Source organism: Cygnus atratus, chromosome 2 (assembly GCF_013377495.2).
Source record: "Cygnus atratus isolate AKBS03 ecotype Queensland, Australia chromosome 2, CAtr_DNAZoo_HiC_assembly, whole genome shotgun sequence".
Taxonomy (NCBI): domain Eukaryota; kingdom Metazoa; phylum Chordata; class Aves; order Anseriformes; family Anatidae; genus Cygnus; species Cygnus atratus.
Genome location: NC_066363.1, coordinates 25,914,839 through 25,928,089, shown reverse-complemented (window position 1 = coordinate 25,928,089; position 13,251 = coordinate 25,914,839). Strand labels below are relative to the sequence as shown.

Sequence of the window (13,251 nt, the reverse complement as noted above, 5' to 3'; positions counted from 1 at the left end):
GACAAAGATGTGTTTAATATAAAACATGAGGATATTGTCTGCAATGGGCTTATACTGTTGCTTATCAGACTATCACAGAAAAAGACCTGTGTTAAAAACATCCACAGAAGCAACTTCTCTGAAGCCTGAAAAGTCCTATATAAAGGGAGTAATGGACCTAAGGCCAGGTTGTAAAAGATCAAGAACGAAACTTACAGCAGGTCCAGTGGGGCCAGCACTGCCATCACTTCCACGAGCACCCTGTGAGCAGAGAACACGGTAAGTAGAAACTGGAAAGAGATTCAAAGATCAGAGAAAGCCACAATAAGCGGCTGTTCATGACTACAAACAGACAGATAGAAAGCCACTTACAGCTGGTCCAGGGGCACCTATTCTTCCTCTCTCACCAGGGAGACCACGAGCACCCTGAAAGAAAAATTAAATTCATTTATACCTGTTCACTATATATATATATATATATATATATATATGTATATATATATATACACACACACACACACACACACTTCTGCTAAGTCACTATATGAAGAAGGGTTCAGCCAGACAATTCTATTCCATATATTCATAGATTATTACATTAGAACATCTAGCTAGCTAGATTGTCACTGATGGTAACTGGTCAAAACATTGGCTGAGCCATATCTATCAAATTTTTGAAAGCAGTACTAAATACTTACAGGTTGTCCTGGGGTACCATTTTCACCAGGGGCACCAGGTTCTCCCTAAGAAAGAAAATTCACAGATTTAAATTACTCATAGGATTCCTTGGACAGACAGCACAACACCATTGAAAGAGATACTCAATTGCTGTATTCTACTGTCCTTGTCTTCTGTAGCACTCACATCACCACGCAGAATAACAGCACGTCATCTCCTAAGGATGCAGAGGCAATGACTGTCCCTTTATATACTGGAACATGGCCAGTTGAAATCACCTTAGAAGAGGAGGCCCACAGCAAGTTGCTTCACTTGCCAATCTCTGCTTTCTTTATCGCCTTTCTTTATTCTGTGATATTTATTCTGTAGCACCCATCTAAGAGATAAGGCCTAAATAATCAACTAACAATTCAAAGCAAATGGCAGGTTTATTTAGCTAGAGGAGAAAGAGAATGATACTTTATTTTGCCTTAGGTTACGGTGACAAAGTTCCTAACCTGTGCTGTCAAACATCTGGAAATACGACAAATATCTGAGGCAGACCCTTAAGACCAGTACTACTGATATGAGTGACAGACACTAAAACATGATTTATCTCCCTTTAGGACTAAGCTCTCAACAAGCCCACAGATGGTCTAGACTGGCCTATAATGACAGGATCTGTCCTAGAGCACTGGTATCCTGAACAAATCTGAATGCACCCAGTCTTAAGTGTTGCAAACTCCAGAAGTTTTTGCTTTAATCACAGTTATGAGTACCCTTGATTCATTATACTTGTGTTTTCCAGTCAAATTAGCACTCTAATACCTATTTCTTTGTTTATTTATTTAATTTATCTGCTTTTAATCTCCAAGACCAGGGAAGTGATTGTTATCTCATTCCCAAACTTTTTCTGAAGGTTAAGTTGCACTGATATGGGAAATCGCTACAATACAATTAATAACTCTATAAACAAGTAGGTCTAAGCTTTTGGAAACAAGCAATAATGAGAATTAGTACTTGACCTTTTCACTGTTACATTACAAGTTCTTGAATACAAATCTACCATGAATAAGTCAGCAGCATTAATGTTTCCTACAACCCAATAGTGCAGCAGTGTTTAAGAACACCGCCATTAGATACTGAAGCGGAATAGGAGAGATGAAGAAATTAAGAGAGAAGAGTTTGCCAAACATGTTTCTAGACCATGTTTAAAAATACTTTCTTAAGCAGAGTGTTCAAATATACACCAAGCTGAGGAAGGTAAAAAGGAAAAAGACTGAAGATCAAGTAACCTTAACTCAGAAGAGCACTGCATTTATCCAAAGTTTTAGAAGGAAGCCTTAAAATAAAGCAACATATCTGAATTTTCTAGAGAAGTGAGATATTCTGATTTCACTGTGCTTTAGAGAAAAACCCCGATTACATTCCATAGGAAAGCAGAGAAAGCCAGCTATTAGCAGCCCAGTTCTGCAGCTCTTACTCATTAAAAGTAATTTATTCACTAAGGGCTTAAGAATAAGGCCCCAACATGACTTCTCACGTTGAGGTGCAAGTATTTGTCTTACATGGATCTATTGACTTCTTTATCATTGCTACTGAGCAACGTTCAATGACAACATGAAAGATCAATTGGAGAGGACTTCATATATATTTCTCTAGAAAGAGCTAAAAATGCACCCTACATTTACAGATTTCGTCTTTACCTTGGTGCCAGGAGTACCAGGTTGTCCTTTTTGACCATCCAGACCATTGTGTCCCTATATTGAGTAGAAAAAAAATACTTAGTATTTTCTCAGTAACTGTTACACACAAACTCAGTCTTAAAAGGTAAAATTCTGTCCATACAAAATGATTTTCTAATATAATCTTACAAGTTTTTTTTAAAGCATTCTCTTTTGCCAAGCGATATTAAAAACTTCAAAGATATTGAAGCATTTAGAATATATACTCTCAACTTTGAAAGGATTTCCAGGTGTTTTCAGGACGTTGAAGTTTTGTCAGTTTTAACTATTCAGAGAAAAGGTATGTATAGACTCACCCTAATTCCCTTAAAGCCAGGCAGACCAGGAGTTCCAGGGAAACCACGAGCACCCTAAAAACACAGAGCATGAATGATTGTCTCATGTTTTATACGGCAGTTAAAAAGAAAGAAAAAGCATCAGTCTTTCATTAAAATTAGTGAGTATATTGGGGTCATGATCATTCAAGTGAGGACCCACAATCATTCAAATGAGGATCGCAGTCCACTCCCAAACCTCCCAGCATCAGATGTGTTCAAAGACTAAAAATAATTAACCTGATTTTCCAGTTCTGTATCCCAGAAATTTCACAAATTAACCTGTGATAACACAGCTATTTTAAGTTTCTATGCCAAGGTACCTGCTCACCACCTACGCAGCTCCTCACTATGTTACCTCTATTACTCTTGCTTTACTGGGGGGTAAGAAGGTGGGGGACAGGGAACAAAAGAAAGACATAACTATATGATAGCCCTGAAGGTAAGAACTACAATGGAGATATTGAAATTAATCCACATAAGGAATATTGATGAATTGTTTATGGGGTGCAATTCAGAAATGTCATTAGGTTTCATTGCTAAAAGCACTGTTTTATATACCAGACAGTAGATCAATACTTACTTGAGGGCCAGCAACACCCCTTTCACCAGGTCTTCCAGGTTTGCCAGGGTGACCCTAAAAATGCAGTAAAAATGCACTGAGAGGAAAGCTCATTTTACAAAAGAACATCATTTTTTTTTTTTTTTAAAGAAGAAAAGACATTAGCAAAGCTTTTCCTTTTTGGTAGACAGAGCTTGTTAGCTTCCCTTTTCCCGTTTTCAGAAAGCTAAATAATGTATTTGGAGAGATTTTAAAGTTATTTATTTTTCTGTATATTTCCAACAGACAGCATCTTTTGTACTATTAAATAAATTTTCAGGGGCTTATTTATTCTATTGGATAATAATGAACAATATAGAAATGATGGCCAATAGAATGCTTAGTTTAACAATAACCTAATGTTCGAGTTGAATCATAACCCTCAAAGAGACAAAAAGTTTTAATAACAACTTACATCTTCACCAGCCTTTCCTGGAGGACCAGGGGGACCACGAGGACCTTGGGGACCCTGTTAAAGATAGATTAAGTATAACTTCGAGCACCTTTCTTCAGGTTAGTCTCTTCCCTGGTTTCTCAGTAGAGTTTGGTCATAGCTGGAGCCTGAACTGAATCAAGGTACTTCCATCCTAATTGCCTTTGCACAAGTTTCCAATTGGAAGGAGTCTGAATCTGAATGTTCAGCTGTTTCTGTAACAGGATCAAGCAATTCTAACATTCAAGAACAAGCACATGGATAGGATTAACAGGCCTAAGCATTACAGGCCTATCTTTGCATCTTATTTCTAACGCTCAGTGTCTGTACATGAAACCTGTACTTACTGTTTGACCAGGTTCACCAGGCTCACCAGGAACACCCTGAAAACCAGGAGGACCCTAGAAGAGAATGGAGATTGTTAGTGTTTGAACTGGCTATTTTATAGGTATGTCTAAATCCTACTACTGACTAATACATTGAGTGTACTTACAGGGGGTCCAGATGCTCCAGGTGGGCCTCTAGGTCCCATTAAACCCTAGGGAGGAAAAAAAAATAGTTTTGTTTGTTTAAAATCATTATTACCTAAACTCATCTATAACACCAGTTCCTGGTATTCCTAAAACCTTGGTAAAGGCAACAGTTTTCATTGTGCAATGTCCAAATGAAATTTGAGGAAATTAAGAGATCTGCATAGGCAGTCCAAATACAAACAAATCTGAAGCCAGTGAGACTATTTAAGAAGGTACCATTATGGCTGAGAACCTTTTGATTAGGCTTCTTATTCTATTCTGGCTCATTAACAAGTGCTTTCACACAGTGGCTTAGTCCTCTATGTACCCACTTCTTCCCTGTGCATGAACTTCCAGAGTTTAAAGACAGTCATAACACATTAAGAAGGGTTGTGTTTTGGGCCTGTCCATTTTATCATAGTTTTCAGGAATAGATATTGGAGAAAAGGATCATTAAAATAGAGAGAAAAAAATGAAAACATATGTATGCAAATGGGAGTGTTACCATGAACCATGAGGTTCACACGTCATTTTGAAAAGAAATCAATTTCCTCTTACAAATATTGAGCACACATCTATTTCAAATAATGATCTAACTCTATTTAATTATTTCAATTTGCTTGTTTTTGACTAATTTCTCTTCATTTCACCTCCAAAATAAGTCACTAATATACTCTCATTGGCTGATTTTAGAGATTTATATACAACTTGAAAAATTTGGTCAAAAATCACTCCCAAAAGGGATTTTTCCATAGATTAGTGCACTTCCTTAACAGCCATCTTAAGCTTTACTAAGCAGGCAAACAACTTTAAACTGAAATTTAATTTAACCTTCTGTTGTCCAAATGGATGTTTCATGAGACGTTTTCAACAGAAGCTATTATACTTTTATCTGCTTTTAAAATTTCATTGGGAACCCTGTTAGGTTTTTCTCATTACAAGCGGACTAACAGTTCTTCAATGGCTTATATACCATTCCAATGAGACTGAATAAGTTTTCTCAAGGAGAATAAATGTATATTCATTGCAGGCATTAACTTATGGAAGCTAATGCAATCATATGGCTATAACAGTATGCACTAATTCTAGGAAAAAAACAGTTACTGGACAGTCTGAATCATATGTGCTGCATAAGCCCTGTGAATCTTTTCAGAAATTATATTCCATAACTGTTTTTCCCTGCTCTTCTGTGTTCCCAATCTCTCACGTTTTCTTTATGGAAGTTAATGCCTCACAGAAGATAGAACTTACTGCTTTTGCTGTCAATGAATCCTCATTGAGTCAACAACTGGAGCTTTTAGAAACGGTGACATGCCATATAAATCCTCATCTACATTTTCTAATTTATTGTCAGACACCGAAGGCCAAACTTGACTAAAATAATCTCATTTTCTTATATTAAGGATCTCAACGAATGCCAATGTATTTTCAAAAATTAATCTGATGATATACTACTTTCAGGAATGGAAAAAAGTATTTGACCCAGAATATGACCCAGACTAATCCTTGGCAGCCTTCATCCTGCTGTTCACCCATCAGATGCATTGTCTGTGATGTCAACGTGTGTGATGAATTTAACCCATAATCTGCTATCTACATGCACTGAAAAATACCTGCTATCATCAGGAAGATTTAGAAATTCATGTAGAGAGGCAGAAGACTCCTGAAACGTCCATTTGAAAATAGTATACTGGGAAAGATTCCTCCTCAGAATAACTTCGTAGTAGCAAGTGCTAGCTTTTTCACTTGCTCAGAACCAAATGTAGTGGCCAGTGTTCTGCCAAACCTGTACAATACCAGCATGCCAAAAGGGTTGTCCAGCCATGGAAGATAAAACGGTCACTGACTGGAGCTGAGATACTGAGTTACTTTCTAGATCTGTCTGCTTTAGAAAGCATCTCTACAATTGACCTCATTCCTACAATACAAACTTCTTCTGTCTCAGAGGTAAAGTAATACTGTACCAAAGCAGATGTTCCATCATTGGTTAATGAGATTCACAGAAGTGTGATCAACAGACAGAATTAAAGCCCGAGACCTATTTGTGCTATATTCAAGTTGAAGATACAGTCCTAAGACTTATTTCTAGCACTTCACATTGTGCTATGTCGAAGGATCAGTTTACAATCTCACTTAATATATGATCAAAACACTGATTTTAAAACTATGCTTTGAATTAATACAGCTGGATTAGACTCAAAAAGAAAATGCGAAATACATGTTTATGCAAGTTATCAAGCGTTAAATCTTATACTTACCATAGGTCCTGGGCCAAAGTCAGCCGCTTTAGATGGATCATATTGAGCAGCGAAATTCTGTGGGCGACAAAAATTTGAAATTAAAGCACTAAATTTTTTTCTTTAACAAGTATTGATAGTTATCATTCTATATGCAACTGTCATTTGACTTGCTATATGATATGTTAAAGGAACATACTTAAAACTCAGTAAACATGGCCCATTTATATTTGCTTCTTTCCAGAAAGACTTTATTTCACCAGGAAGACCCTTTTACACTTTGGCCTCAAATATCTATCCAGTAGTGAGAGCGGCACTGCAACAGCCTGAACTGAAAATTAAGGATGTAGACTTGGTGCCCATTAAAAATTGAAAACATTCCTGAATCTCTCAAATCATTCTGCTTAATTTCTAATGAGGGTAGTTTTGCATACATTTTACCACATTACTTAAGCAAAATTCACAGCCCAGCCCCGACAAATTACTGGATGAGGTGGGCCCTTCAGCTTCAAAGAGATCTGAAGAGCATGCCGCCTCAGAAACACTGCACTGGATTTCTGATCTTTTATTATGTAAGTCTTGTAGATAAATACACCTCTTGCTTTGTAGCATATATTTTCACTAAAACGGAGGAGATCTATGCAATACAATCAACAATCTTATTCTTGCTTGTTTCATTAGTCTATTAAAATAATAGAAATTAACAAAAACAGTTTTTTGTTTGCTAATAGGAAAATAAATTATTGCTGTACATATTGAGGGCAAGAGTCCATTCAAGAGGACTTACTACACTTGCTAAAAAGACACTGTTTAACGTCTTTATGTTCCCAGCCCAAGCCTATGTCAAACAAAGAGTTAAAACAAGCATTTGACAGAGCATACATGATGGACACTTCTGCAGAAAGTGTGTACATGACAATCCACTTGTGTTCTGCAGCATTCGTGTGGATAGATGAAAAATTCTAAAGGAAAAGAGGTACTGACGTTTAATTATGGACTTCTAGCTTAAGGGTAGTTTTCTCAAGCTTATTCGAGTACAGCTGCTTTCTCTTGAACACAACAGCGAAGTACTGTTTCTTTCATCCATCCACTTAACAGCACAGGTTTCCTTTAGTTGACTCCTAATCCGTATATATTGTTAGCACAGATCTAATTAACGGGGTTGATTTGCTCCTCTGCATAAGTCCCTGTTGCACATAGAATCCAAAGTTCCTGAGGAAATCCTAAGGAGTGTTTCACTGGAACTGGGACCACAAACTTCATGCCGACTCTAGTGGTCGGCATGATCTTCTCTCCAGAGTATGCTTCCTCTACTCTCCAGCAGAATGTCAGTGTTTTCCAGCAAATATACATTTAGCCTTTGGATGTCATGAAGCTCTGATTATCAGTTTCAGTAACATAAAATTTGGATGCCTTACTCCGCCAAGACCTGGAGGACCAGGGGGGCCTGGAGGACCTGGTAGACCGTCTTCACCATCTCTGCCTGGTGGACCTGGTGGACCCTACAGGCAAAAGGAGGATTATAATGCGAACATTAGAAGTAGCTCATAAAACCTCTAAAGTGATGAATTTATTAACAACTGGGAACCTACAGCACATACTGCAGCACTGCTGTACGTGCAGTTTCAAAGTATGTCCAACTTCAGAAAATAAGCACAGCCTGAATTTACATTGCCTCGCCACTCCTCCATCAGATACGCACTGTAGTTTCATATTTGAGAAGATTTACGAGGGTAATATTGCACTATGCTACCAAAGCACAACCTCCAGATTGAGAAGTTTCATTTCAAGCAACTAAAGCTTGGACATGAACCCCGGGTGACCCATGCAGACCTACACAGCTTCTGTTTGTGAGAGCCAAAAAATTTCTGACAAGCCGAGGACTGGCAGGTCAGTCTTACTGCTATGAACTAACATATATCCAGAAAAAGTCAAAGGCCAGTTTTTAATCAACCTGGATTATCTGCTGCTATAATCACAAATTTGATGACAATGGAACAGTACTTTTCTACAGGTTTTTGGTTCCTTTTGGTACCGCCACTTTGCTATCACTGTCATAACCACTCCTACAACAGCCTGAAGGGACATGTTCAGTCCAGAATATTTGCTCTAACATTCTATCATCCTCAACACACAAAGCTGATCAAGGTTTGCCATCACAGTATTTGAGGTGAAGCATTTCATTTGGTCTAAATGAAATCCGTAATAAAAATCTTAAGGATTCCTAAAGGGACAGGATTAGGCTTGTTGTCTTCAGGATAAAGCATGTATCTTACTTCATTAAACAGATGTAGATAGTGGCAGCCTAAAGCAAATATCAGCTAAGGATGTGAATTTCAGAATACAACTCTATAAAAAGCAGCAGTGATGCAGAAGTAAATCAGAAAAGCAAATATCAACAATATGAACATTACAATTAAATACAATTTAATTATAACATTATAATTAAATTATCATACAAACTGTCTTAATCTACGGTTACATTTAAAACTGCCTTTAACAGCACAACGTCTGCTCTGACTAACAAGATGTAGATGACAAATGCCTAGCTGCCAAGAGGGGAGCTTTTTCAAGCCACCTTTGGAGGTACAGGTATTGAATGATCCTCTAGGCTACCTTTGTCTATTTGGGTTTGATGTAGAGAGCTTATCTTTACACCATCCTGTTCAAAGACTATGTCTTTACATGACAGCTTTCTCTTTTGCATTTTCATGCACCGTGTCCAGTACAAGAAGTCGTAAAAAAAAAAGTTTGCAACCATCATCTGGAGTGCTAGGCTGTTCTCCAAACCAAAATCACATCTGATTAGGTACAATGACCATAAGTAGGTTGGGGCGGTATTGCCAGTGGCAGCATCGGTACATAGAAAACTTGATTTCTTTTTAACGAAATTGTACCTGTAGAAGCTTGCATGTATAATCACTTGATCTGTCATTAATGCCTACACTGATTTTTTTTCCATACTGATTTTCCTACAACTGTTCAAAGACCACAAATAAATAAGCGTCAATTTAATTCCTTACCCTTTCTCCCTGTGGCCCTTTGTCTCCTCTGGGGCCCTGCTGGAAGAAAAGAGAACTTAATGAGTTACCATGGAAATTTTCCAGGACGATACAGAGAAAGAGATACATTAAAAATAATTAGTGTTCATGAAAAAAGAGAAAGAAGACTGCATATAGAGGTCCTGTACCTATTTCCATGGTATATTGTTTTTTCTTCAATACGCTATTGAAAACAGATTAGTCACTATGATCACTATGTCAGTCAAAGTATCACTGCACAGTCCACAGAAGTACTCACACAGTTTGTTTTATTCTCGTCTGAATAACTGGCTCTAATTTAACAACAGTGACTTTTAGAAGTAAAATGGAATCTATTTAGCCTTTTAGACCAGTATGGATATTAGTGTACGGTTCAATTCATGAAACCTTTCTAAAGGAAATCTTGTTGAACAAGAATCCTTCCTTGAGGCAGTTTTGTTCTTGGTATGCTTAGTTCTGCTCTTGGATAAAGCAGGTTAAATCCAAAATTTGAATTTACCATGGTGTTAACATGTTGCACCCACTATTCTCTCCTTTTTATGTCCAACTCATCCCAGTGAACACTGAAAATAATGATTTAGTCAATATTCTGTCAAACATTCCACAAAATATTACTCTGCCTGGGAATATTTGATGTCATCTACATTTCCACGAAAGAAAAATGAAAATGCTTACCCTTCGCCCTGCAGGTGCCTGGAAGAAATAAAGCAGAGAATTAAAAAAGATACAAGTTATCCCAATATTTTAAACTAAACTAATGTACAAATTTAGGCTCATCTTCTTACAACTCTGTAATTTATGTCGGTACAATATATGTAAGTATACCCTATGCTTTTTAAATTACTAGGAAGGCTAAGAGTTTATTATCTAGTGAAAATATATGCGCCTACATAAGAACATTCTATTGAAGACTGTCAATTTTATACTTACTAAAACCTACAAATATAACATAAATGGAAGTCACACCTGAGTTCTTTCATAATCCTTCTGTGCAATGCAATTTAGCCTCGAAGACTGGCCTTAAAGTACAGTCATCTCCAATCCACACTGCCAGGTATAACGTCCGAACACCACTGCTCAGTTATTTTTCTCTCCTCATGATCTTTACACCTATGAAGGCAGTCTCTTAAAAAGGCCAGCCCACTTGAGAAATTGGGGTGGGTACATTTCCATGCAGTCCCTTCAGGATTTAATTGGTACCTTTCCATGGCCACCTTGGGAATTAAGGTTAGTAAATAATACTGCCCTGAAAGGGTAGCCTAGCCTGTTAATTGAAGTTGAATATTATATATTAGACGAAAAATAATCATACTGACCTCACTCACATCTGTAGAAAGAAGGGAAAGGAAAAAAAAGATAATTAGATTGTGGATTCAATGATTTTAAAAGGTTGACATTTCAGTATTTTAAATAAAAATGTATTTTTTTTAAAGCAAAAAACATTTTCTTAATGCAATTTCTCTCTTAATGTGATTATCTTAAACTGTAAGGACTCGCAAGTATGATCACTATATATTCCAAGTCAAAACAGATTTGCTAATAAAATAAAGCAAGTAATTTGGTTGATATATAAAAAGACAGGTATTTTCTATAAGCCTGTTGTAAATACACTTAAAAATATCTCCCTGGAAAGAAATACATGTGTTTTCATGTATGTGTACATGCAACAGATTACTAAAGCCGGGCATGATGACACATGTGAAGTCATTAATTGGAAGCCACAACTTTAGGTTTTAATATAGATGGCCCCTCGCACTTTTTATGGGGAACGGTTCTACTCAAATGGACCCATTTCTAAAATGTAAAATGCCATTGTGTAACCAGAATAGCTTGAAGCTATTATCCACCAAATAGCAAGAAACTCTATTTCTGTATGTTACTTCCTTCTAAGTATGCTCTTGTTAATTAGATGCAGAAATCAACTTTTAAAATCTGTTTTCCAAAGTTCAAGCAGTGAATGATTTGGTTTTGGCTGAAACTTACCATGGTAAAGGATGTCTTTCACCACACTTCAATGCCAACAATCCGACATTTTACTAACAGGTTGTTGGGTGTGGCGTGCCCGTCCCCCACAAAAAGTGTCCCTTTGGGGGTGCTTGATGGCACTGAGTTCAAATGGTTCACACAGTACAGCATGAAGTGGTGTGGGGATGTGTGATGATGTGCAGAACATCATCAAGCTCCAGAACAGCGAGTGGGCAGAATACCGATGGCAACTCAATATAAAAGTTCAGAAAGCGGCTGTCTGCGGGTGCTGGTGACACGGAAGACCCCGCTGTGTTATCTGGGGAAAGGGCAGGGGCTGTGGGGACGTCGGGCTTCTCGCCCGGGCCTCTCAGCCCCTGCCGCCGGCCCTCAGCGGCCTGCCGAGGGCGCTGCTGCCGCCGCCCGCCACAGGGGGAGGGAACGGGCCGGGGGCCAGGCCTCAGACGGGGCTCCCCATGCTCGCCTCGGGCCTCGGCCACCGGGCTGAAGAAGCCTCGGCGCCGGCAGCGGGGGGCATTGGGGGGGCAGCCGGCGTCCCCCCGGCGGCTCTGCTGCCCCCTTCAGCTAAGCGCGGAGCCTCCCCGCCGCCCTCGGGCCGCCTTCCCCCCTCGGCGGGCGGCTTAAAGCGTGCGGGGAGCCCCGGGGAGGGGCCGTGCGGTGCCCCCCGTCGGCTCGGCGGGGCCGGCTCGGGGCGCTCTCCGCCGCGGTGCCCGCTTCGCCTCCAGGGGGCGCGGCGGCGGCGGCCCGCGGGGAGCCGCGGAGCGAGGCGGGGGGGCGAGACCCCGCTCCCGTCTCGCCGGGGCTTTAAGCATCTGCTCTCCTTTGGATGCGAGTTTTTTGGTTTTTTTTTTTTCGCCCTTTTCTTTCCTTTTTTTTTTTTTTTTCCTGTTTTTCCTTTCTTTTTCTTTTTCTCTTTTTTTTTTTTTTTTTTGGAGGGGCTCCTTGGGCTGATTTTACCTCCTTGGGCTTTTGCCATCCTTTGCTAATTCTGGAAGGAAAATATACCCTAACCAGGCTAGACCCTGCCCTGGGACGGAGGTGGCACTGTTACCAGATGCTCTCCGGGGCGCCGAAAGCTGCCGCTCGGCACTCGCCGCCCCGCGGGCTGCCGTCGGCGGGGAGCACGGCGGGCACAGAGCGCGGAGAGCCGGCCAGCCGCCGCCCCCTGCCACCACCCCGGCCACGAACACGCCGAAAGCAACTTACGTTGGCTCGTCGCTAGGCACGAAGTTACTGCGAGCAGCAACACAATCCGCGTATCCACAAAGCTGAGCATGTCTACACGCTAGACATGCAGACTCCTTGTGCCGCAGAGTCCCCCCGGTCGGTGGCTAGCTATTACCTGCGGGACGCAGGCATACAGTCCCGAGAAGTTACCCCCCGACCTCCGCACACCCCCGCTGCCCGGCACGCTCAGTGACCCCGGCCCCGCTCCGCCCTACTTATACCGCAGGAGGGTCCCGGCGCCGCGAGCCGCCGCTGCCGCCGCAGCCAATGGGCGCGGGGCGGGCGCGGGCCCCGCGCGGCTCCCAGGGCCGTCACGTGCCCCGGGGTCGGCGGGGAGGGGGGGGGGGGGGGGCGAGGAGGAGGCGGGCAGGGAGGGAGGCAGGGAGGGAGGGAGGCGGCCACGCTAAATTGGTTCCATGCTTTGAGGACGTGGACACTTTGAGGCTTTCGGAAGGAAAATCTGACTCGCCGTCTGATTTTTTTTTTTTTTTCAAGACGTCCCCCGCCCCTCGCCCTGAT

General features: G+C 40.7%; 1 protein-coding gene across 2 annotated transcripts in view; it reads right to left on the bottom strand.

Annotated features, from left to right (window-relative positions):
• The window catches only part of COL1A2 (collagen type I alpha 2 chain), a 36,999-nt gene extending 24,055 nt beyond the window's left edge, over positions 1 to 12,944 (bottom strand). The window contains exons 1-15 of one of the 2 annotated variants that reach the window (XM_035545550.2): positions 12,712 to 12,944; positions 10,836 to 10,846; positions 10,195 to 10,212; positions 9,502 to 9,537; positions 7,897 to 7,980; positions 6,500 to 6,556; positions 4,223 to 4,267; positions 4,077 to 4,130; positions 3,712 to 3,765; positions 3,279 to 3,332; positions 2,678 to 2,731; positions 2,343 to 2,396; positions 678 to 722; positions 352 to 405; positions 196 to 240 (exon numbers count right to left, since the gene is read on the bottom strand). In XM_035545550.2, coding sequence (XP_035401443.1) covers positions 196 to 240; positions 352 to 405; positions 678 to 722; positions 2,343 to 2,396; positions 2,678 to 2,731; positions 3,279 to 3,332; positions 3,712 to 3,765; positions 4,077 to 4,130; positions 4,223 to 4,267; positions 6,500 to 6,556; positions 7,897 to 7,980; positions 9,502 to 9,537; positions 10,195 to 10,212; positions 10,836 to 10,846; positions 12,712 to 12,781 — 735 coding nt within the window. In that variant the 5' untranslated portion in view covers positions 12,782 to 12,944. Of the gene's footprint in view, positions 1 to 195; positions 241 to 351; positions 406 to 677; positions 723 to 2,342; positions 2,397 to 2,677; positions 2,732 to 3,278; positions 3,333 to 3,711; positions 3,766 to 4,076; positions 4,131 to 4,222; positions 4,268 to 6,499; positions 6,557 to 7,896; positions 7,981 to 9,501; positions 9,541 to 10,194; positions 10,298 to 10,835; positions 10,847 to 12,711 lie in introns of those variants that run through there. The other variant, XM_035545549.2, reaches the window with a different exon arrangement.
• Between the last annotated feature and the right edge of the window lie 307 nt (positions 12,945 to 13,251).